This window comes from Callorhinchus milii, unplaced genomic scaffold (genome assembly GCF_018977255.1).
Source record: "Callorhinchus milii isolate IMCB2004 unplaced genomic scaffold, IMCB_Cmil_1.0 Scaffold4, whole genome shotgun sequence".
Classification (NCBI taxonomy): domain Eukaryota; kingdom Metazoa; phylum Chordata; class Chondrichthyes; order Chimaeriformes; family Callorhinchidae; genus Callorhinchus; species Callorhinchus milii.
The window spans coordinates 20,140,780-20,166,245 of NW_024704745.1; the positions used below are offsets into that span (position 1 = coordinate 20,140,780).

At 39.8% G+C, this 25,466-nt stretch overlaps 1 protein-coding gene across 9 annotated transcripts in view; it reads left to right on the forward strand.

The window, feature by feature from the left end:
* sh3kbp1 (SH3-domain kinase binding protein 1) overlaps positions 1–25,466 on the forward strand; it is a 100,351-nt gene that overhangs the window by 70,508 nt on the left and 4,377 nt on the right. For 4 of the 9 annotated variants that reach the window (XM_042333877.1, XM_042333881.1, XM_042333883.1 and 1 more), the window contains 9 exons: positions 4,931–5,032; positions 7,651–7,702; positions 9,736–9,834; positions 10,249–10,399; positions 14,589–14,677; positions 19,990–20,099; positions 21,981–22,031; positions 23,662–23,796; positions 24,578–24,831. In XM_042333877.1, coding sequence (XP_042189811.1) covers positions 4,931–5,032; positions 7,651–7,702; positions 9,736–9,834; positions 10,249–10,399; positions 14,589–14,677; positions 19,990–20,099; positions 21,981–22,031; positions 23,662–23,796; positions 24,578–24,831 — 1,043 coding nt within the window. The remainder of the gene's footprint in view (positions 1–4,930; positions 5,033–7,650; positions 7,703–9,735; positions 9,835–10,248; positions 10,400–14,588; positions 14,678–19,989; positions 20,100–21,980; positions 22,032–23,661; positions 23,797–24,577; positions 24,832–25,466) is intronic. The other 5 variants (XM_042333878.1, XM_042333884.1, XM_042333880.1 and 2 more) reach the window with 3 other exon arrangements.

Below are 25,466 nucleotides of genomic sequence, written 5' to 3' on the forward strand. Positions count from 1 at the left end.
TCCTGGAGCACTTGACAGTCTGCCGCTGAGCCAGGGGGAGAGGGAGGGGAGAGATGACCGTAAGCACGATCAAAGAGGAAAGTCTTCAGGTGAGATTTGAAGGTGGGGAAGGAGGGGGCAAGGCTGAGGGATTGAGGGAGAGAGTTGCAGAGTTTTGGTGTGTACTGGCTGAAGTGACGGCCACCAATGGTGGAGTGGAGGGCCAAGGGACAAACAGGAGGCTGGGGCCAGCCGAACGGAGGCATCGGGTGGTCGAGTGGGGGGTAAACAGATCGGATAGGTAGTGGGGTGTGAGGGCATGAAGGGATTTGAAAACAAGTGAGAGGATCTTGAAATCGATACGTTTAGTAATTGGGCGCCAGTGGAGCCTTGTCCAGCTGGGAAGCGACTAAGGCCTGAACTCGGGTTTCGGCTGCGTTGGTTGTGAGATACGGGTGGAGGTGGAAAAAAGCAGTCCTGTTCAGGGAACGGATGTGGAATAGAAAGGAAAGCTGGGTATCAAACCTGATGTCTTAAGTTGCGCGCGGGTTCGATGAGTCTGAGGGAGAGCCCAGAGAGATTGAGGAGTTAAGTCCTGCAGGAGAGAAGACGTTGACGGGAGCCAAAGAGTATGGCTTCCGTCTTGCCGACATTGGCCAAGGGAACTGGTTCTATCAAAAAATTATGCAACACTCATCAACACTCTGTTTCAAGCCAATCAAATTCTGATGTGTTTTGCACACATGTGTTCTGTTCAACATTTGACCTCAAACTAACTCTTGACAACCAGGTTCCATCATAATAATAATAATCCTTGCATTTGACATACAACAACAACAAAATTACATTTGTATAGCGCCTTTCACATCGGGAGGATGTCCCAAGGCGCTGGACAGACAGAGTTTCGGAACCTAGCTGGGGGTCAGGATCGGGGAGAGAGGAAGAGGGTGATCGAAAGTACGGTCGAAAAGGAGGGTCTTCAGGTGGGTTTTGAAGGAGGCAAGGAAAGGGGCGAGACAGATGGACTGCGGGATGGAGTTCCAGAGGGTGGGGGAAGAGTGGCAAAAGGTCCGCCTGTCAACAGTGGGGTGAGCGAGGTGGGGGACATGAAGCAGGCCAGAGCCTGCTGAATGGAGGAAGCGAGCATGATTGCGGTAGGGAGTTAGGAGGTCACAGAGGTAGTGGGGAGCAAGACCATGGAGTGCTTTGAAGGTGAGGAACAGGATCTTGAACTGTATCCTCTGTGTGATGGGAAGCTAGTGCAGTCAGGCGAGGATGGGGGTGATAGGGTCACGGAGCATGGAGCTTGGTACGGGAGAGGACACGGGCTGCAGAGTTCTGGATGATCTGCAGCCTATGGAGGGAGGAGTTGGGGAGATCAATAAACCTCAGTGTAATGAAAGTGTGTATGAGGGCTTTGGTGGCCTGGTTTTGATGAAGCTGGGAGGTAAGGAGAGGGGTAGGGATGGGGTCGAGGGAGCAGTGGTTGGTTTCATGCGGGTTATAGTGATGGTGAGAGAGGAGTGGGAGACAGGTTTGAAGGTGCGGAGGGAGGGATGGGTAGGGGCCAGGGTGAGACGGAGATGGGGAGGGTGTAGCAGACGGAATAGCAGAGACAGCTGAGCAGATCCCCTCAACTTTGGATTTGAGGAAGTCCAGCATCGCCTCGCAGTTGGCATTTGAGGTGAGAATGGGTGGGGCGTGAGAGGGTGGACGGAGGAACTGGTTGGTGATGGAGAAAAGGAGCCAGGGCTTGTCCTTGGCCTCCAAGATTGTCGTTAGCAGAGGCAAGGGTGGGGTGGTAGGATTTGATATGGTCTAGCCAGATCTGCCGATGGGCTGCTAAATTTCATTTAAGCCAGGTACGCTCAGCGGCACGCACCTGTGCTTTAAGGGAGCGGCGGTGGCTGGTATACCATGGTGACTCACGTGAATAGGAGACGGTTCGAGAAGAGAGGGGAGCAAGGGAATCGAGAGTGGAGAAGAGGGAATTGTGGAGAAGAGTGACCGAGGAGGATAGGTCATTGCAGGAGGAAGCCCAGAAGGGAAGGTGTTCAGACGTCTCCAAGGCAGCCGAGAGGGAGGGGGAGGAGATTTTTTTCCAGGGGCAGTAGGAGATGGAGGTGGGTTGGGTGGCAGTGAGGAGAGGGATTGAGGAGTTAGGGAGATGAAGTAATGGTCCGAGATCGCTTTATCGATGATGGTGAGGTCAGACGGTGAGGCCCCGAGTGATCACCAGGTCGAGGGGATAAACGCTGATGTGGGTGGCAGATGGATGAGGGAAAGGTTGAGGTAGGAGATAAGGGAGGCGAAGTCAGCAGAGATAGAGCAGGAGGGCGTGAAGTGAAGGTTGAAGTCGCCTAGGATGAGGAGGCATTCGGAACAGGAGAAGGAAGATAGGAGGGTGGAGATGTCGGTGATAAAGGCTGGGGAGGACTTGGGTGGGTGGGGGGTGATAGATAAGGAGAATTTTGAGGGAAAGGTTGGAGAGGTGATAAAGGGTAAGGTGCTCAAAGGAGGGGAAGGTTCCAGAGGAGTAAGGGGAGAGAGAGGCTGATCGGGGACTGGGAGCTGAGAGCCACACCACTACCACAGCAGTTAGATCGAGGGGTGTGATGGAACATGTAGCCGGGTGGTGTGACCTCTATCGGGGAAAAGGTGTCCCCTGAGTCATCCAGGTTTCAGTGAGGGTGAGAATGGTGATGTTTTCATCGACAATGAGCTCTTGGACGGTGAGTATTTTGTTGGACAGAGAGCGGTCGTTTTGTAGGCCAATGCAGAGGGGACAGTTGGTGGCAGAATGGGGGGGCCGAAGGGGAGGACTGACAGGGAAGGTGGGGATGTGGATAAGGGAGGAGAGATTGGCCCCTGTAGTCAGGGACATGGATATGTGTGTGTGTGTGTGTGTGTGTGCATAATGATGCCAGTAAAAAAAAAGTGTGCAATACAGTGTGCATTAATCCATACAGATCAGGAAGCATCCTTAGATTGATCTTTGGTCTGTGCTGAGCTAGTCAAACTCAGATATGTAACTGATAGGGTCATTTTGGCCTACTGCTCCTGGGCAGGGACAGGAACAATTGGACAGGAATCCCACTTATTGAGCAATTCAGTGACCTTTGCTCAAATACGTTTAGTTAAACACTGCATGAGACACATGTTTGAATTCTCCCACACAAAGAATGAACACTTAATCAAATTATTGGATGTGTGCCAAGGATTGGGAGCTTTCTGCAAGGAAATGAGCAGAGGGATAAGCTTCAAAAACCAAATTGCATTTTCTCATCCTAAGCAGTTCTTATGAAAAACGGTCACAAGCAGGAACATCATTGGAACAAAAAGAATGAAACTAGAATACATCATTTGGTCCGTCAAGCCTGTAATTTTTAGTCAACACAACGCTATGAATGCCAGTTCAGATCTTTGACAAAAGCTCTGTGCAGCAATTTATTGATTCCCAAGGGCAGCCAACCAGGAAGTGTAGAGCATTCAACCATCTTACACAACTCTGTTGTTCCACCCTCCACAAATATTCCCCCTTCCCTGCCTCAGGGGTATAGAAACTTGTATCCTTTGGAGTGTTCATAGTATAGCGCAGTTCCCCAGTACTTGAGGGCACTGTTGATGACTCACCAGCCAACCTGGCTCATCAGGAGATTTGGTGGAACAGGCCAATGACTGCGAGAAAGAATTCTTCCCATTTGGCTTCAGTTAACCCTGAAAGCCAAAGTCCTAATAGGTAGTGTGTTCCCTAGCTGTATGAGCAGTGGGAAACGCCCGGACTTTGTTCACAATGGCAAGCAAACGGATTTAGCTAGTTAAACTTTCTAAGTACCCCAATGCACTCTCTGGGGTCTCCAAGCCTTTGCTCTTGCCAACCTGCAACCAATACTTTCCAGAATTAGATAAACAGGGTGTATTCCTCTAGGGAGAAAGTGCACATTCCATTGCAGACAAAGGGAAATTTCCATGCTTAGGGGCATGTGCATGTGTGAGAATTTGTTGGTTTGAATACTGTTACATTTTGAATACGCCTGTGGAGTCCTGTAGCTCAGCACTCGCCTTGCAAGCGAGACACCTGGGTTCAATTCCAGGCTGGTCAAAACCTTGGGCAAGTTTCCTTACTCCACACGCCTGATAATAATCCCTCCAAAACAAAACAATAATAAATTGTTCATTTTCAATCCACGACTGTTTGTGGGACACTGCTGTGCGCAATTGGCTGCCGCGTTTCACCCACAAGTATACGGTCAATTCACTTTACAGTCTTCTGTGAAGCGCTTTGAGATGTCGAGAAGACGTGAAAAGCGCTATATCAAACGCAAGGGTTATTATTATTAGATTATATTACTCTTAAGTTTACTCCATTGTTGCACACTAGAGAAACAATACAATGTGTTTGATAAACCTCTCAATTTGTACATTACACACAGTGGGAAAATAAATGAAGTAACTGAAAATACAAATATATAATATAATATGTGATTTACTAATGGGCTACATTGCATTTCAGAAGATAAACAAAATGGTAACAATTATCTGATTGCTTTTAAGGACAATTTAATACATATAGGCATTTCTATATGTATAGAGAGAGGTACATGATAAAAAATTAACTTTTTTTTATATTGAGGGTGAACATCATACTTGACTTAAATCAAGTGCCTCACACTGGGAGTAGGGCAATAAACACCATGATGTTTGCTTTTGGGGCATCAAATCTGCTAATTAAATATTCAAATAAGTCTTCAAGATAATATCAGTGGATTTTGCTGAATAAGCATTTGCCAGGTTATAGTTCAAAGCATGAGGATGAGGGCTCTGCCATTATGGTGAGGCAGTTTGTCACCTGTGCTGCCTCTCAGCATAGTTCATGTAAGGCTTGATGCACTAATTTGTGATCAGAGGATACAGATTTATTTTAATGGAATTTTCATTTTTTTCCCCATAGGAATGTGCTGATGCTGGATGGTGGGAAGGTGAAACCAATGGTAAACACGGAGTTTTTCCAGATAATTTTGTCAAGCTTCTACCTCCGGACTTTGAAAAAGAGGTAAATGGTGTGATTCTGCATTCTGAATAATGTTGGCATTTCATTTAGTATTTCATTGCATTTGAAACATCACAAAATGTTTTGCACACTTACTGTGAAGTGTCATAAAGGTTCCTTTGTAGGCAAATGAGGCAGCTAATCTGCACCATCAACATCTCTGAAGACCACAGAGATAAAAACTATTTTACTCTCTTATTTTGGTGAATTTAGATTAAAGACTAATGTGAACTTTATATTCTTCTTCAAAATAGTGCAATGGAATCTTTGTTACCCAACAGAACTACCAGAACAGATAGGTGGCATGTGGATTTATTTCGGGAGAAAGGCAGTGAAAATTTAAATTAATTTGTTGGTTCAGACATCGATTAAGATTTTAAATCAAGTCAAATCAGATTAGGTTCAGTAATGAAGTGCTCCTTTAGTACTGTATTATCTGTCTACATTATGGTTTTGCCTCAGGTTGTGGACTTTCAACCTACTGACCCAAAAACAAGATATTATCAGTGGAGCAAAATTGGGCTTTATGTGAAAAACACAATAACAAACCAACAGAATTATATTTGTATCGCGCCTTTCACTTTGGGAGGACATCCCAAGGCGCTGGACAGTCAGTGTTTCGGACCCGAGCTGGGGGTTGGGCTTGAGGAGGGTGGAGGGCAGGGGTGGAAGGAGGTCGAAGAGGAGGGTATTGAGACGGGTCTTAAAGGAGTCAAGGGAGAGGGCGAGGCAGAGGGACAGCGACATGGAGTTCCAGAGGGTGGGAGCAGAGTGGCTGAAGGCCCGCCTGCCAGTGCGAGGCGGGGGATGTGAAGCGGGCAGGTTGGTAAGGGGTTAGGAGGTCGCAGAGGTAGGGAGGAGCGAGGCCATGGAAGGCTTTGAAGGTGAGGACCAGGATCTTGAACTGTATCCTCTGTGTGATGGGAAGCCAGTGGAGTCGGGCGAGAATGGGGCTGATAGGGTCACGGATCAAAAGCAACTAAATCAATGTTTGAAAGGAAATAGAACAAATTTTCCTAAACTGCATTTATATGCTGGACACCACAAGCATATTGAATTAATTTTCGATTTGTGCAGCATAATCTGTTTTGTTTTGGAGCTCTGTAATCTTACAATACAAAATGATTTTTACTTGAACAAAAAATTGAGCTTCAAAACTGAACCCAGATTGTGAGGACCAAGGCAATTTGGGGTGCAGGTAAGTGGGAAGGCGAAAGTGAAATCTCAAAAACTACTTTGATTTAACACAGTTGTGCATATGTTTTCTCCTTAAATGGTTTTGGTCATTATATTTGTGCTCTGAAAGGTCAAACTTTATTTTAAAAAAGTACAAATGTCCAGCTAGTAAATTAATGATCCTTGCATTTTCTTGGATTGAATTATTGCAGGACTAAACCAGGTGGTTATTTTGTCAAGATCACCATACCATAATTGTAAATGTCTGATGATTTGTTTTTTAAATTATTACTGTATTGTGCACAATACAAAATGTTGAGAGTCAGAAGTCGGAAGTTATTCAAGCCTTTTATTGATCACGGTTTGACCACATTGCGAATCCTGAATGCTACTTTGGATTCCTTACCTTCAAGAGGATATTAACACGTTGGAGAAGTTTCAGAAAAGAAACTGAAGGCTCACCAAGCTTCATGAGACACTCACCGAGCTTAATTTGTTTTCATTGTAGAAAAGATTGAGGGAGAAATCATTGAGCTATTAAAATGCTGAGAGGTACAGGTGGTTCAGATGCAATTAACTGATTTATTCTGGAATATCAGGAACACAGTGCTAGAAATGGGAAAATTTATGAGGTTTTAAGTCAAAACTGGAGATTAGAATAAACCATTTTTTTTTCAGTTCCTAAACCTCTAAACATAAACATGGTATGTAAAGGTAGCTCAGTGTGTACAGGCTGTCTGTTACTGTGTAACAAAGTAATAATGTCTGTTACACAGTATTATTTTGAATTGCTAAAGCATTGACCGATTTCTAAAAACTAGGTTTGGTGCCATTCAAAATTATCATTCAGAAAATATGCCATTTTAAAAAAAACATGATTTTGTGAGATTATATAATATATGGAATGTTTTGGGAGTTTTAAGGAAATAAATATATATTCTGGTTGCATTGCACTTAAATGGATTACTTGATATGAATACTTGAATGTTGCATGATGAATGTTGCATGGTATGGAGTGGAAAATGCATGTTGTTATTTATGAAATGGAATACAGATTACAATGTCCCTTTATAAAATATAATCCCTATCCCACGTGAGCACTACCTTTAATCTCTAATTGCACACAGAATAATATAATCTCTACATCATTTATCATTTGCTTTTTGTCCAACCAAACTAAAAAATGAATTCTACAGTTTAGAATTTCGTTCTTATTTTCCCTTTGGGAACAGTTTTGCATAAGACGAGCATTGAAATCTTCTGTGCCAATTGTGGAGTTGTTTTGTTACATTCATGCATTTTGGTCTAGTCAGGATGTTATAGAGTCAACATTAAATCATTGTGGTTCCATGTTGTGTGAGCCTACTAGGTTTTGGACAAGGCTTGTATTGTAGTTACGAACTGTCTGCAGCCTGTTGATATTAATATGGTATTTTATTTCTTAGCGACCCAAGAAACCTCCACCTCCTTCAGCTCCAGGCATCAAGCCACTATCAGGTAATGTGTACTAGTAGCTAGAATTATTGTGAACCAGAAAAGTGTGACCTTAAATCATGTCAATATACCAAGCTACTTTCTATTCACTATTTGCATACAAGTCATGTCCAAGAGTGCCATTGAAATCAGGTTTTGATCTGGACACACCTCTATTTTAATAGTAATTTTGATTAAATTTAGATTGTGCAGTACCAAATTGCACATGGTAGGACACTTTACAATCACTTTTGGCAGTGTATAAGACAACTTTCTATTTATAATTGAATAGTTAATCAGGCTATAGTATAAACATAGGACATATGGACAGATGTTCATCTACTGCTCTTAATAGCGTTACCGTTATAGCAAACAATCTATGATAATTGGAATTGGGTCGTATATAAGGTACTCATTCTGACCTTGTACTGTCCTACTGACAGTATTATGATTTTAAATCCTGCATTTACTTGTATGCTAAATACTTTTAATACTTACTGACGTGTCCATATATTACAAGCGTCAGGGAATGGCATTTCATATAGTCCAGAGACTGGTAAGTCACCAGGGATTTTAAATTATTACAAAGCTCAGTACATTGTCTATTATATAAACTGCATTTAAAAGTATTCATGGTGGGGTTCATTGAACGTATATAAAATGCTTGTTCTTTTAGTATATTTCTGTACCTATTACCACCAAATGGAATATATTTGTTTTTTTTTCCTGTCAACTCTTATATGTACTTTTTAAAAAGGCTGTTTTAACAAACATGGGAAAGATATAATGTTAATTTCGAAAATTAATTCCCAACATTTACGCCAAGGTGAGAAACTAAACTCTTCTCACTAAGCTTTAGAGGGTTGCCATCTAGTGGTATGGAGTTTACTGTTACTAGTGATATGGAAGATTGAAAGGAAACTTTGTATTTATTGGTATAGGCATCTGTGAATTTAAATAGGAATCAGAAAGGAAGCAAAGTAGTTTAGGATTAACTATGGAGCAAATGAGTAGGGTGGCCTGACTTGCAGAAATCAGTCAAATGAATGTCATGCTGTCAGGATTGAGCAAGGGGTGGTGAATTTTCTAAATAAAAGCAAACTCTATGAATTAGAACATTACAGAGTCAACCGAATCCCGTCTCTCAGGAAAAGTTGTTGGGAATTCAGTGAGTGGAATGGTGAGATTGCTGGTATTGTTTGAAATTGGATTGTCACACTAGCTTTTTGATTCTCATTTAATCCTTTAGCAGCTGGCCATGTGATTTTTTTGCACTGTTAACGCTCAGCACTTCAAAATGGAATTGGAAGAATGTACAGAATTAGAACTTCTGAAAATCAACTTTAAAGCCCATTTCTCAAGGCTTCTGGATTTCGAGGCTTATTCCAGGATTTAAGATAATAGAATAGAGAATCATTATCTAAAGTTCTGATATCAGCTTCTATCAAACCTTCTCTTGATGGGTCCATTTTCAGCTTTTATCACCCTATTTCACCTTCTTCCATTGCTTCCAGTTAATTAAAAAATGTATATAATTGTTGAGAAAGTGCGTGAATGGGAGAAAAACTGGCTCTTTGCCAGCCGTGTCTCATCCTCTCCATTTTTAGATAACTGGGATCTGGCCCTCTGGGGAGAGAGTGCATATTCCATTCCAGAAGTGTATCAGACACCCACCTGCCCCCCCCAGTTTTCAAGTGTTCGTCACTGCACAAAAATCCTATCCCTCTGTCTCATCCCTCTCTCTATCCCACCTTTAAAGCTCGCTTTAGATTAAACTTTTGAACCACATTTTTGGTCATCTTCCCCCATTTTTCCCCCTCCCCAAAACCTTCTCAACTCGGGTACCCAGTCAGCTGTGTAAAGTGTTTTGAGATGTCATCCCAATGTGAAAGGCACTATATAACTATAAACTGTTATTGTAAGAAGATTTAGATAAATTGATTTTTTTTGTTGTGTAAAGACTCTCCTGCTTGGTTGTAATTTTGTAATTAAATTTTGTAAATTAAAATGTTGTAATTTTAATCCTTGACGTAAAACATTTTATTCTTGTTTTTCAGGACCAAAACCTGACTGCTTGCTTACTGACAAAAGGACCGAATCAAAAAGGATACCTCCCGAAAGACCAGAAACCTTGCCAACTAGGATAGAGGACAAAGGTGTGAGCTACAGTGCATTCTGTTTCACATTTTTCATGTACAAATGCAAATTGTATTTTGGTTTCAGAAATTTATTGATTTCAGGTAAATATTAGAGGTTTATTCAGGACATTATTGAACCTGCTGTACAGAGCAGAAATTCCAAGCCATAATTTTCAACTAAAACCACTGAGAATTTCAGAAATCGTAAATGTGGCATCTATCACTTTTTTCTGGGTCTCTGGATATGGCATCAAAAGCACCCATTACTAGTGCATGACCAACTTGTTGGCAACTGTAAATGAATGCTACTTCAGACAAGTGAAGTTTTATTATGAAAATAGCCACAATAACATTATTGTGATTTTTTAAAAAAATAAAAGAGACAGATGTTTAGGGGAGAAAAAATCCTCTTAAATATTAATTTTTTTTCAGAAGACAAGTCAGAACGAGATCAAGCCAAGCCCTCAGTACCTGCAATACCACCGAAGAAACCTTTGCCTCCCAAGACCAATTCTTTAACAAGACCAAATACATTGCCTCCTAGACGTCCAGAAAGACCAGTAATTCCCACAGGTCACAACAGGTAAAGTTGCCAATTTCAATTTTTTAAAAAAACTATGCAACTCAAAACTCATCACTTTATAATGTTTTTAAAAATGGAACATTCTGATTTTGAAGGTAGAACGCAATAGACTTTGTCATTGTGTGTAACAGATTTTAACTTAACAAAGAAAACTTAGGTAATGTGGATAATTCTGCAACATACCTGATAATTTTTGTTCTTAGTTGAGGCATATCCAGGAACTCCCCATTAATAAATGTCTTATATTGCTCCACAATTGGTGACCATGCCTATAGCCACTACGCCCTGAAACTCTGGAACTCTCTTCCACAATCCCTCTGCCTTGCCCCCTCCCTCCTTTCAAATCCCACTTAAAGAACTTTTTTGATCGTGCTTACAGTCACCTCCTTCTTCTCCTCCCCCTGCTCGGGTTCAGACTCCCCCACTGTCAAGCCCTCCAGGACGTTACCCTGCATGACGGGTGCTATATAAATACTAGTTTTTTTTTATATAAATATATATATATATCCACAGGACTGTGGAGTCCTGTAGCTCAGTGGTTAGAGCACTCGCTTTGCAAGCGAGAGACCTGAGTTCAATTCCAGGCAGGGTGAAACCTTGGGCAAGTTTCCTTACTCCACACAGAGCCTAATAATAATCCCTCCAAAACCAAAAACAATAATAAATTGGTCACTTTCAATCTACGACTGTTTGTGGGACATTGCTGAGCGCAATTGGCTGCTGCGTTCGCCCACAAATATACAGTCAATTCACTTTACAGTGTGTTCTGTGAAGCGCTTTGGGACGTCCTCCCGACGTGAAAAGCGCTATATCAAATGCAAGGATTATTATTATTATGTATATTATTGAGAGAGAGAGGATCCTGCAGAACATAGAAATCTAGAGAAAGAATGATTACAAGGAGTAATCTAATCAAGGTGATTTTGATGTCCACTATTATTGATTTCTTTTATTTCCCATTCTCCTCCCCACAGCCTCACCAGCTTAACTTACTTTAGCTCCTGGTAATTCATACCAAAAGGGTAACATATAACCCATTGTCAAGGTTGGGCCTTCCTGTTTTTGAGCTACCTGATGAAAAGTGCATCATTGCTAGATGGACAAACATCTGGCATGTGCACCTACACTATTCTAAGCACCAACATGACAATCATTTTTGAAGCAACTTAAATTACTCTAATCACTACAGTTGTACAATGGTTAGTTCCTTGACAGGCATCAACTAAGAACAAAAAAAAATCAAGTTTATTTGAAGAATTATCAAAATTGAACTATGGTTTCTTTGTTAAAGTTAAAATCTGTTAAACACTCTGACAAACTATTAAAATCATTTTTAAATATATGTAGTTTTAGTTGTGCATGGATTTTGTTCATTCTGGTGCAAGTTTTTGTGTAAGCAGCAGCTGTCATTTTATGGATCTATAGCGTGCATATGAGAACCAGTTCATAATAGGTTATTGAACAGTTGTTGAATCTGGTGTTGATTGAGAAATTCCATATTTGCCCCAGGACAGTATTTCCTACATTATAGTTTGCAGTTCTATTTTGCATTAGTATATGACTTTGTGAAAAGTATCTAGGTCACTTTTCAATAGGGACATTGACATGTTTGCTACTAATTCTCTAAAGCAAGCCACAAGATGTTTTTAAAATTTTCAGAAGTGATGAGGCTTTATATTAATGAGCTGTTATATTTGACTTTTCTACTTAATGGTGACTGATTCGCTTTTTCTACAGTTAATGGGGTAGTCCTTGAGACTGCGGAGGTGGCTGAAGTAGAGAAAATTAGATGACTGGGAGTGTTACAAGTCTGTAACGCAATCAAGGAATGTCCTAAACCAAGGGTCTCCAACTGGTTTGATGGCGATCATCGGTTGATCGCTATTGACTTCTTGGAGCGTCAAGAAGTAGCCCCCCAAACACCCTCACCAGTCCAGGCAAGTCCACCCCAAAGTTCTAGTAGTTACCGAGTTGCTGACCATAAAGGTTGGCTACCACTGCCCTAAACAGTGAGAGCAGGTGATCAAGTTTAGCTTAGTCAAGATAAATTAAAGTAAAGGGTTGCAGTTATGTACATGGTATCTGAGCTAAACATTAACACTCAAATAATCATACTTTACAGGGATAGTAGGAGTGAAGCAGTGATTTTTTAAAAAGTTTTGGAGTGAGAGACTTTTGTGCTCATGAGTGAGCAATGTTCTTGATGAGAAATACAGCTTCCCCCTTGCTGACATCATTCCTCTTGATTAATGCAGAAATTCATCAAAAGCAACAGTGTTTCCTGTTTCTTATTTTTTTCTATTATCTTTTGTTTGACTCTTTCATCATCTCTCATTCATTTTTACATGTGGTCCTACATCAATGTGACCTAGAAAGGCCCAGATTTAAAACTTGGCCTCTATAGTCTCTCCAATACCCTACCCTATCTCTATATACATTGTTGCTCCAAACTCCCCTATATCAGAGGTTCCACATGATCCCAAAGTCCTTACTGATTTGCTGCAACTTTTATTTTTGGCTTCCTCAGGTACCATTTATCTAGAAACTAAACAATGTTGCCAATGGCAAGAAGCATCTAGCAATGTTGAACTGATTATATTTTTAACCACTAAGCTACCCGATATAACGCTTATCATGTCTTTGAGATGTCTCAAAGCGCTTCACAGAATGTACTGTAAAGTGAATTGACTGTGGGCGAAATATGTGGTTTGATTTGGATCTGAAATCAGAAGAGAACTGGAAACAGCACGTTCAGTGAAGCTGTGTTTTTGTAACCATTTAGATGGAGAAAAATCAATGTAATGAATAGTTACTTGTTTTACCTATTCTTTCCAAACTTAAACATTTGGTCATTCATTTCCATCAATTCTAATATCCACAATAATTTAACATTTTATCACCAAGCTGTTTAGATTTAGTAATCCACATGATTATCTTCAGCAAACATAATGTCCATTTTCTAGTTAAACTTCTTCTTTATAGTTTGTAATCATAGAATTATACGGCACAGAAGGAGGCCATTCGGCCTATCGTGTCTCTGCCGGCTCTTTGAAAAGAGTTATCCAAATCAATCCCATTCCTCCGCTCTCTCCCCATAGCCCTGCAAACTTGTTCTCCCAAAATAATTATCTACTCCTCTCTTAAAAGTTGTTATCAAATCGGCTTCTACCACCCTTTCAGGCAATGCATTCCAGATCCGAGCAACTCACTGTGTGAAAAAATTCCTCTTCACCTCCCCTCTGTTTCTTTTAACAACTATTTTAAATCGGTGTCCTTGGGTTACCAACCCACCCGCCAGTGGAAATAGTTTCTCCTTGCTCACCCTATTGAATACCCTCATAATTTTGAAAACTTCTATTCAGTCTCCTCTTAACCTTCTCTGCTCCAAGGAGAATAATCCCAGCTTCTCTAGCCTCTCCTGATAACTGAAGTCCCTCATTCCTGGTACGATCCTGGTAAATCTCCTTTGCACCCTCTCCAATGTCTTCACATCCTTCCTAAAGTGTAATGCCCAGAACTGAACACAGTACTCTAGCTGAGGCCTAAAGTTCATCATAACTTCCTGGCTTTGTATTCTATGCCCCTATTTATAAAGCCTATAATCTATAATCCTTCATGACACAAGTGTGCACAAACTGACTGCTTTTTAAGTGCACCAAGATGCTACCTGCATGAAGGGTGCCATATAAATGCTAGTCGTCGCTTGTTGTTCTATAAAGTGACAGCAGTAATTTGCCACATTTGCCTTCTTTTAGCTGTGTGATCTATGACACAGCCAGGTGATTTTAGGAAAAAAAACACCCAGTAGAGGACTGGCAATGCATCTCATATTTACCATTGATCAGCATATGGACCATTTTAATAGAGACAGTTCAGAAATAGTTATTACAGCTGGGGAAAGTTACCAGGAGTTTCATTATTGTTTAAGAGTTTAATCTCTATCCAAATTGGCAAGTGTTTTGGTCATTGATTTCGCTGTTATGAATAGCGTCTGAATTACATGGAAATGTCTTAATGACTGCTCATTTATGTAACCTGATACCCATTTTTACTGCTTGAAAGCTGCTTCTGAAAGACTTTGCCACTTAAATTCAAGTGCTGTACATACTGCAGTCTGCCAGAGGTAAGAGTGATGTTTTATAATATGAAAAAGAGTACTTATGTATTGGGTTCTCCTTTTCTTGAGCAGGTCTGACAGCGATTCAAAGTCTGAACTAGGAGTTTCTATTATTCTCTGCACGTCTGAGAGAGAGTCCTTGGAAAAGACCAATGACATTGGTAAGAAGTCACTATCCCATTCAGCTGCTGATTCTAATGGTCTATAAATAGCTGCATTATGGTGCCGCTGCACACTGCTTTTATAAACAAATCGACATATTGATTCTTAATGCATCAGAAGGTCCAGTTAAATAGTATATAGCTTACAAAAAGACATTCAAAATGGGACATTAAGCATAGTTGCAAATTCAAGCTTGCAAGCCTAGCTAAAAAGGAACTTTGGGTAAGAAACGAGTAGCAGGTCGGTTCAGCAGTGAAGAATGGCTTGTGAAGAGCAGCGTTTACCTAAAAGCAAGTACAGTAGCATGAATGTCCATCTGCTTTTGTTTCATTTGGAAATAGTTATTTACAGTTGATCATTTTGACGTGTTCTGTGGATATGATTGGTAAAATTGCAGACCATAGACAATTTACTTCATGAGGATAACAACTTGCTTATTTACAATGTATAATGACCTTTGACGGTCAACACTAGTCTACGCAGTGTTCCAGAATATATTTAAAGCACTGAGGCTCCACTCGGAGCTGCATCCTCTCAGAATGAGCAGAATATCTCGTCAGTGATGGTGAGTGAATTCAAGGCAGTGATGGTGAGTTGTTATTTAATACATTCAACATTGATTTAAAACTGCCATAACTTGCGATCACTAGTGAGATATTCTCAGTGTGTATTTTGAATGAATTTCTGTGCATGACTTGTACGTTGATCAACATTGTAGTTATAAGATTGGGGTTTCTAGCTTCTTTTTTAATTTCACTGTTGTTGTTGATTATTCTCAGTGCATTGACCTGTTTTCTTTAAACTGGGAGTGTGAGGTGTTTAAGAAAAAAAATCTTCGCTTTTCTGACCCAGTCACTTAAGTATTAAGTTCAGCAGTATTTAATATTGAAGATCAAACATTCTAAATATCTTACTTAAAAAGTCTTAGAAAGTCTCAATTTTAAGTGCACCTTCCTTACCTTTTGGGTACTTAACATATAGAACATATATGTTGGTACAAAGTAAAGGAGAGAGGAGTATGTACAACAAACCATTTCTATAAATTCTAATGGACATTATGTATTAATTAAAATGGCTGAGTGCTCTTGACCGCATATGGTTAGGTTTTAGATGTTTTCCTAAGCATGCCCAATCTCAAGGACATGCAGTTATTTCATGAAACCTGGCCCTTGACAAGATAAGGTTTGCAAGTGCCTGCACTCCTTTAGCACTTCAATGTAATTCATACAAAAACTATTGAAGATGCATTGTATAAAAATGTTACTGCAATATACAGAATGTAACAGCAGCTCTTCTAGCTCCTAAAATGCTGTGCCATGTAGTAACCTGTATTATTGGGGCCCATTGATTAAACAACTGAAATTTTAAAGACCTTGCACAAATTGTAAAGACGTCTATGTGGCACAGCATCCTGGTGTGCTTTGATGTATTGCACTATAGTGTTGTGACATGAGTTCTTCTCTCCAGTTCTAAGGTGTTATCAGTTCCATTTGCTTTGAGTTCAGTTTAACAATGTAAGCAAATAAATTGCTATAGTTCCGATCTTCTATGTACCAAAAATGTGCCGACTGCCTCAGTAACTTTCTGTTCTGTTCTCATTGTTTTCAGACATTCCTTTCTTGTGACGACTTTGTTTTCCTTTCCCATCACTCCTTTAAAGCCTTTTAACTCTCACTTCTATTTACCATGGGTAACTCCACTTCTATGCCCTTTGAGGGTAAGGTCGTCTTCCTCTTGACAATCATTAGATTTCTAAATAATTCTGCTCCTTGTCTTTTATTTGTTGCAATTAGATTATACAGTAGACAAATTACTGTGTTGAATTGATTCCATTAATCTATGCAGATGTCAGTTCCTGAATTTATACATTTAATTGGAATTTGAATCAAAGCATGAATTTTATAAAAAATCAAATTTGGACTGAACATATTGACAACTAAATGATAAAAGTTTAAATATATTTTTAGCGTTTTAAAGTTGTGCAGGTGTGAAAATAGTTTTAAGGGTTAAATTATGAATAATGTTATTTGCATATTAAGCCACAAAATACATTATTTTCTTAGGCAATTAGGAAATTGTTTGACAGAAATATATCAAAAACTGCCTTCTTTTCTGAGAATTGTTGCTCAGTCCTTCAATTCACAGTCCTTTGGCTAGAAGTAATACATTGCTTTGTGTCCTAATTTGAAAATCCAAAATAAAATAGTATAAAGTATAAGAAATGTATATCAATATCTTTTCAATCCCAATGTTTTAATTGACAATTTAAATGCACTATATTTTGCAATAAATGTACTTCATGTTTTAAATGTATGAAACACTGATTGTCCATCGCCTTGGCACGTCCTCCAGACACAAAAGGCGCTATACAAATATAATTTTGTTGTTGTTTGAGATCTGCCAACTTCACAGTAATTTTGTTTATTGATATAGTTTAATATGGGCTTGAAACATTGTCTGCTCTCTAATCTTCCCATTGGAACTTTACCACAGCTTTTCTTTCCCTCCTGCTCAATCACTGCTTTGCTTGTTAGTATGTTCTTATTAAGTGAAAACCTATTCTGTTTTTCCTTTCTGTTTGTTATTTCCATATGATCTTATTCTATTATATACATTGTATACTAAGATTCAAGGCAATGTAATTTTTAAGGAGGATTAGTGGAATTAGACACATTTGGTGTGTATTCAGATACATCAGAATGGAAATTTTGAATAATATTTATTCAATTTGAAACATAAAACATTTTTTCTCATGATTTAGAGAAAGGTGCATTTCTTTTTCAAACTAATTGGAATTTAGATTTGCCATTATCAAAAATTATTCTTTTTTCAGTAATAATAGTAATCCTTGCATTTGGTATAATAGGGTCTTATCACGTCTTCGAGACGTCTCAAAGCGCTTCACAGAATATACTGTAAAGTGAGTTGACTGTATATTTTGTGGGCGAAACGTTATGTTCTCTACCAAATCATCTTTGTTTCTACTGTTGTCCTACTGAGTATAGTCTTTATCTTTTAGAATTATATGTTGTGTGGTAGGCATGTTAATAAACCATCAATAGTTGTTTACCTTTCACTTATTGAAATCAATGCTAAAGTTGAACATTTTGAAGCATTTCTCTAATATAGGATCCACTACATTAGATTAAATGTAGTGTTGTTGCTTAGTAGTAATTACATTGAAAATGACTCTGTCGGTAAACCCTTGTGATTCAATTCAAGCATGGTCTGAATTAGCTAATCTCAGTTAGAACAGAGATTTGAGAGATCAGCCTAGGTGTTCCTGCACAAGGAAGGGAATATTTGGTCAGGGTTTCCAATCCTAACTCAGTTAGATGATTCATGCTTGAAAGATCATGCAAGTTTGGTTGGGGACAGGATGAAACTCAGTTAATGAAGACCTTTATGGTCAAACACTTATTGTTAACATTTATTGCCCAGGCTACCCAAACACCCCAATATCAGATCACCCCTCAACCTCCTCTATTCAAGGGAGTATAGCCCCAATTTTCCCTTTCTATGTTGCTTTTCTATGTTGTGATGCTCAAAACTGCACACAATATTCTAAATGAGATCTGACCAGGGCATTATACAGCTGTAACATACATTACTCCCTTTGTTTTATCTTCCAGCTTTCTTGCGATAAAGACCAACATTTCATTAGGTTTTTTTTTAGGAACTAGTTCAGATTGGTAGAGGATAAAGAAAAGATAAGTTATTTATTTTATCCACAAGATCCGTACTTAAAAAAAAGTTTCATTTGTGAATCAGCCGGATGTTTTCATTACCAGTATCTTTTCAATACAAAATTCAATCAGCAGCATGAAGCCAGCTTTACTGCACTTGACATTGCCAGAGTTGCAATGACTTATGTAGTTAAGTTGAGCACTTGCACAACATATATAATCAGGAAGGGTGTTGATCCTTATGCAGCTCAGTGACAGTGATCTAAAATGGATTTTATCAGTATGGTCAAACAGGTCTCCTTGGCAGAGACTTTGCTATCTTTCTGAAGGGGTGGAGGGTGGGGGATTAAGAGGTTTTAAAAATAATGTATTCCTATTATGTTTCTTTTTAAAAAGTTCTCAGGCACACAGAGAGAAGTAATGTATAGTAAATCCTGTTTACCCACTTCAAACAAATACTATTGGAAGTGATGCATTATGTGGTTTAAGAGAGCCATTAAAACTAGTGTAGAAAAAGTGGAATATTTCACTCCTGCTGCATCTGACTTCAGAATTGATGCTTGGTGTTTTATTGTATCATCAGTGGAATGTATGCTAGAGGGGAAAAATCATTCAGGATTCCTACCTGCAAATCTTTATTCAGCATTCATCTTGGATTATCACAGAATATAACGTTTACTGGCATCAGTACTTTGACCCCAAATAAATGATTTGGTGCTTTCACTGTAAATTATAAAAACTGAAAGCTTGTGTGTAAAAAAATACAGTAATCTTGAGAAGTTAAATGAAGTTAAATATTTTATCTACTGCTCTTAACATCTTGATTGTTAGCACCATTGTTAGCACCCTTTATGTGACTCAGTTGGTAAGTACACTGCCCAGAGCACAACTGAAATGGACAGACTTGGAAAGTCACAGCTTCAATTCTTAGCTTGTGTTGAGTTGTTGATGTCAACAGGAGTGGATTTAGAGGGCGAGGTTGATGTCTGTGTACTTGGGTTATTGGATGAGGGGGAGGAAATCAGCCAGAGCTTTGATTCCAATCACTGTCAAATGAACCCCAACTGCTTCAGGTAAGGAGATTAACAAAATTAGCTGTGGTGCTCTATTAATGGATTCCCTGCTGACATTCACTGTATGTCTTACACATGAAGAATGGTCACTTTTGCAAGGTAACCAAGGGAAGAGGGTGCTTATGGAACTATTGTTCAGGGTCAATCAGAGATTGAAGTGAATAAATAATTGAATGTTAATTAATTGTGAAATCGAAAATCTTTTGAAGTGTAGGAGGCACATTGCTGTCTGATCTACTTTATCATTACATGAAACTCATTTTATTTAGGTATTTCATTGTTTTATTCTGATTTGTGGTTAATTTGCTGTTTGGATAGGAGGGTGTCAGTGTACAGAAATAAATGCAATTCATTTGCTCTCAGATTTTTTAAAAAAATGTGTGGTAAATGCACCACTATCTGTGCATGAGTGTATTTTGCTGAAACCTCGAGGTCTGATTGTTCTGGAGGTGTTGTTCAATACTAGATGGACTTGATCCATTTGTGCTATGTGGATTGTTGCGAAATTAATCTATGTAATATGTATTCAAATGTTCTGTTTTCTTGTTGTAGACGTAGGGAGTTTTGATAGTGTGGTTTCTTCCACTGAGAAACTTAATCATCCAACTGCCTCCCGTCCCAAAGCTAGTGGGAGACGACCCCCATCTCAAGTCTTTACATCTGTAAGTAGTTGAAGCCTATGGTGAATTTGCCTCGCTGTTTTGATTGTGTTGCACCCAGTGCTGCTTTTGCTGATGTGTCATTCCCTGATGATCCAACAAAATCTCCAGACTCGGGATTTGCTGTTTCAGAACAAAAGACCTTAGAATGTAAAAATGGCTTAAGCAAGAGCCAAACTAAAGGGTTTGCGAGCCCAGAAGAGAGAATGATGAGAAATAGATTATTTCTTAATAGCTATTTAAAGTTTTTTTAAAAAAACAGTAAGTTATATTTGCAGGAAAAATATTATATTTCAGAATAAAATGCAAAGATTATTTTACCTGAATTACTTAAGAATTTATTGTTAAAATTGAGAATAAAAGATCAATTGAGGACTATTATTTTTATGTTTATAATTGCTATTCAATTTCCTGCTTTTTTTAAACTTTTTTTACTGTCTGTCTATCCTCTCCGACCTACTATCCCCCTATCTACCTGCCCGTACCCTCCGTTCCTCTGGCTCCGGTCTGCTCCACATCCCCCGCCTCAACCGCCCTACCATCGGTGGCCGGGCCTTCAGCCTCTCAGCCCCCAGGCTCTGGAACTCCATCCCCCAGTGCCTTCGCCTTGCTTCCTCCCTTTCCTCCTTCAAGGCCGGTCTCAAGACCTTTCTCTTTGACTGAGCCTTCAGCTCCCCTCTCAACTCTCTACCCCCTCCTCGCCCCCTCCCTTCCCTCCCCTCACCCTGACCATTTCCCCCCTCCTCGCTCCCTCCCTTCCCTCCCCTCACCATTTCCCCCCTGCTCGGGTCCTGACCCAACTTTCCAGCGCCTTGGGACGTCCTCCCGACGTGAAAGGCGCTCTATAAATGGAATCTTGTGGTTGTTGTTGTATGCAAAATCAAAACCTGGTTGAGGTTTTTACACCTAAAATTGACGAGATTGAAACCATCTTATTCAGCTTTTACCAGCTCTTGGTGCCTCTTGCTCAGGTTCCATGAACCGTCATTTCAACTCCTTGGGACCTCCTCCTCTCGTGACTGGTGCTATATAAATGCAATTTGTTATTGTTGTTGACAATGTTACTTGCTCAGGCTCAACTTTATGGTGCGTTGAGGAGCAAACCCCATATGACCCACCACAAAGATCTCTTCCAGATCAGAGAGCATTGTTCCTTGCACAGCACCTTTTCCATATAAACTCTGATTCGTGCCTTCTGCACCTCTGGGATAGGCCTTCCATCTGATCTTCTTTGCTACACTCTTCTCAATCTTCAACTTACCCAGAACTCCGCAACTGGAGCCTGTCCTAAATTCTGATCACCCACTCTCTTGCCAAGCTCCATTGGCACCATCAACTATAGTGCATCATCCTAGTTTTTACAGCCTTTCTCCAGCCTATTCTTTCTCCAGAAATCTTCCCCATTCCAGCAACATGGCTAGCGCATACTCTCCACTCTTCCTTCTCTATTCCATAATCCGAGGCCAACCATTCAACCCCCCAGCCTCTTGTTACTCATTCAAAATTATTTTGGCTTCTAGATCCTCTTCCTGTTTTGAAACATGTAGAGATCCATCTCCTCTTCTTGCTTGCTGTCCATAGATACATGCTTTAAGATATTTGTTTCTGTAAATATCATTACATAAGTAATATCCCAAGAATACTTGTGTTGTATTTGGAGATGAATATGTAAGAGAAATGGTTATTGAAAGTTTAAAGATTTTTTTTCATAATGTCTTTTTGTGACCTATTTCTCTGCAAGTTATTATCTTTTCTCTGCCTCTTGCTATCATTCTCCCTTCCTCTTTGGCGTACTTCCAAACTATTGCTGCTCTTTATTAAATCATCTAGAGATTCCGTTTGATGAGAATTTGTGACAATTGTTTACAATTTTATTTCTGTCAGGATGGAAAATGCTCCCAGATGTCAGCAAAGTCCCTGTCCACTTTCCACCAGGCAAGAATAATATCCACTTAGCTCATTAACTGAGTACTTGAAATTTAGCCAGTTATTAAAGAGATCCATTTTAATTAGGAATAAGCTGCACATTCACCAATTACAAGTTAGAGCTACTCCTATCAGATTAAAACACACATTGTCTGCAAGATAGATTGAGAAAAGTATCTTTGATATTCGGTATAAAAGAATTTTGTTTTTGTAAAATCAAGTTTTTTGCTGCCAATTTTTCTCTCCTGTAACTTTCCTAAAATCTTTTTTTCCCCTTCCACTGGGGTACAATTGCACAGGCACCTGGACACTCCCAATACCTCACCCAAGTGGCCATTCTTGGGTGTGTGTGCATATTATTTGGGCATGAGCAACATCGCAGCCTGTTCCGATTCTGTCCTCATCTCAAGTCCACACATGGAGCTTCCAAACAGGTTTTTGTGTAGCATTTAGGAATGGCAACCCAAGATGATTCCCCCACCACCACCACCCAGGGGCCATTGAAGTCAATTGTTGTGTCCCAACTGCTTCTTGGCTTAGATCAGCTAACTCAGTACAGAGTAAAGTTAGCTATGTTGTCAACAGAAAATGATCTAACTACTTATCTTGAAAAGTCTGTATGTGGACAGGAACTGGTTTGGCTGCCATGAACCAATCTGCCAGCAGTTACGATCAAGACTTGCACTTGAATAATAAGCCACTTGGCCAAGTTACTAAAGAATGCTTGTGGAACCAAACTCTAGCAAAAAGAAAAAGGAGTCAAAATGACTCCCAAGTGAGCATGATAGCGGGGGAGAAATTGCAGGGGGCAGGGGCTGAGAGGCGGAAAGAGAATGTTTCCTTACAATTGTAGTTGATAAGAAAATATTTGTCTTTTGACTGGGTTTTTTACAGAAGAGATTGCGGCATTTTAAACACTTGATGATATGTATTTTTTGGAAGGTGATGCACTGAGCTCTGACAGTCAATCAAGTGATGTGCTGTGAACAATGAAATGCAGTGTCCTGGAAATAATTTCTTTCTAATATTCTTATTTTTCACTACTCATGTCTGAGCCGGTCATTCATTACATCATTGTAGTGAGGACTACTGAATTTTAAATCCTGGGTGGCGGGTTCCATGTTCTAAATCCGTTGTGATCTCTGTGGCAATTAAGCAGCATAGAGACATGAAATGTTAATAATAATCCTTGAATTTGATATTGCGCCTCATCATGTCTTTGAGACATCTCAAAGCGCGTCAGAGTATACTGCAAAGAGAATTGACTGTATTTTGTGGGCGAAACACGGCAGCCAATTGAGTACAGCAGTGTCTCACAAACAGTTGTGGATTGAGTGACCAATTTATTATTTATTTTATTTATTTTTGAAGGAATTATTAGCCCCAGAAAAGCAACCTGCCAATCGACTAACAACTGGGTTCCTGCTTACTGCTAGGAAAACAGGTGTGTGGAGCAAGGAAACTTGCCCAACATTTTACCCTACCGGGAATCGAATCCAGGTCTCTTGCTCACTTGCAAGTGTCTAACCACTGAGCTACAGGACTCCACAGGACTCTAAATGTCAATTTACAGCAAATTATATTGAAAACATTTAATACTTTGCAGTCTGTTTCTAAAAAATTCTTTCCTTTCCCACAGCCCTCACTTTCAAGTCCTGATTACCTGGATTCGCCCATAGCACAAGAAGACGAGCGAGAAGAGCAGGAGAAAATAGAGTTGGATTGTAGCACAACAAAAGTAAAGAGAGCCCCAAGACCCATACCTGCGTTACCAGTGAGTATGAAGCCTTGTATTGTTTCCAGCATGTTTCTAACATGTGGGCTGAGCACAAACCGTTTTTCAGTCAAAACCTGTTTAGAAATCTACTTTTGACTAAATTTAACATGCTCCCTTTCAAGATGTGATTACATTTTTTTTCTTTGGAAAGATGTGATTTGTGCTGGTGTACAGTTCTTTGTGTCCTGAGAGAACAGGACTCAAGTGGCCACTGTTTGCTCAATATGTAGACCAGGAACTTTGGCAGCTGTGAAGGGGTATCTAATCCAGGCTCAGCATCAGTAAGAGTGCTTTCAAACACATGGTCTCTAAAAAGCAATCGGCAAAAAAAACACTGACTGTTTTCTAACCTCTCTTTTTTTCCTCCTCTTCCCACTCTTTATAGATGTGCTCTGTTTTTTAAATGGATGTTTCTTAAATTAATGTCTCTTGTGGGGAGAATAACATTTCCTGCGTGTCAGCAAAAAAAGTGAAGTTTACTGTAAGCCACAGTAACCTCAAGTGATGGGAAAGGATTCTGCTGTAATTTTTACACTCTTTTGAATGAAATAAAGCACTCTGGGACACTATCCTATGTGAATGCCGCTATATAAATGCAAGTTGTTGTTGATATGTTATAGATCTCAAGCAGAAACAGTTTTGAAACTATGTTTATTACTGCTGCCTTTTGGTCTCCCTTCCAAAATAAGAAAATTGTTGGCTGTGTTTAAATTCTGAATAGAACCTCCTGTGAATATAGTGCCTTAAATGATTAAAGTTTTCACTTGTCTTATTCTAGACATCTGATAAAACAGCATTGCCACCAAAACCTGGGCACTCGGTTTTGCCATCTGGATGCAATCCACATGCAACCATGGTTCCTACATTTCACCATACCATTGCTTCAGGATCCGGACAAAGGCCAAACTCCCCATCTAAGTTCAATACTGATATGAAGCCAAAGAGTGACAAGAGTCAAGATGCAATTGAGGAGTTGAGGACACAAGTGAAGGAGTTGAGAACATTCATTGAATTGATGAAGTCTCAACACAAGTAAGTTAACATTTTGTTTATATTATCTGGGCACCACACTTTAGGAAGGATATCAAAGCCTTGAAGAGGGTGCAGAGAAGATTTATCAGAATGGTACAGGGATGAGGAATTTTAGTTATGTGGAGAGACTAGAGAAGTGGGGATTGTTCTCCGCAGAGCTAAGCAGGTTAAGGGGATTCAATAGAGGTATTGAAAATTCTGAGGGGTTTTGATAGAGTGGATAGGGGGTGGATAGGACTTAGATAGGTACTTGAAAATGAAAAATTTGCAGGGGTGTGGGGAGAGAGCATGGGAGTGGGACTAATTGGGTCGCTCTTCCAAAGAGCCGGCACAGGCACGATGGGCTGAATGGCCTCCTGTGCTGCAATATTCTATGATTCATATTTTATGGCTGTATTGTAGATACTATTGTGTAATTAGATGCTAATCTAAAACTATCTGTTTAATCTTCCAATGAATGCTAGTTGTCTTCTAAGAGAATCCAGCAAAACTACAGTGTGAGCACATTTCTACACCTCTTTAATTCTAGGCCTAATGCCCTCCATAGCCATCGCACCTAAAATCAAATTTAGAATTAGGCACCTAAATTACTAGGAGGCTACCATAGCTGAAAATATTCACACTTGAAATAGGAG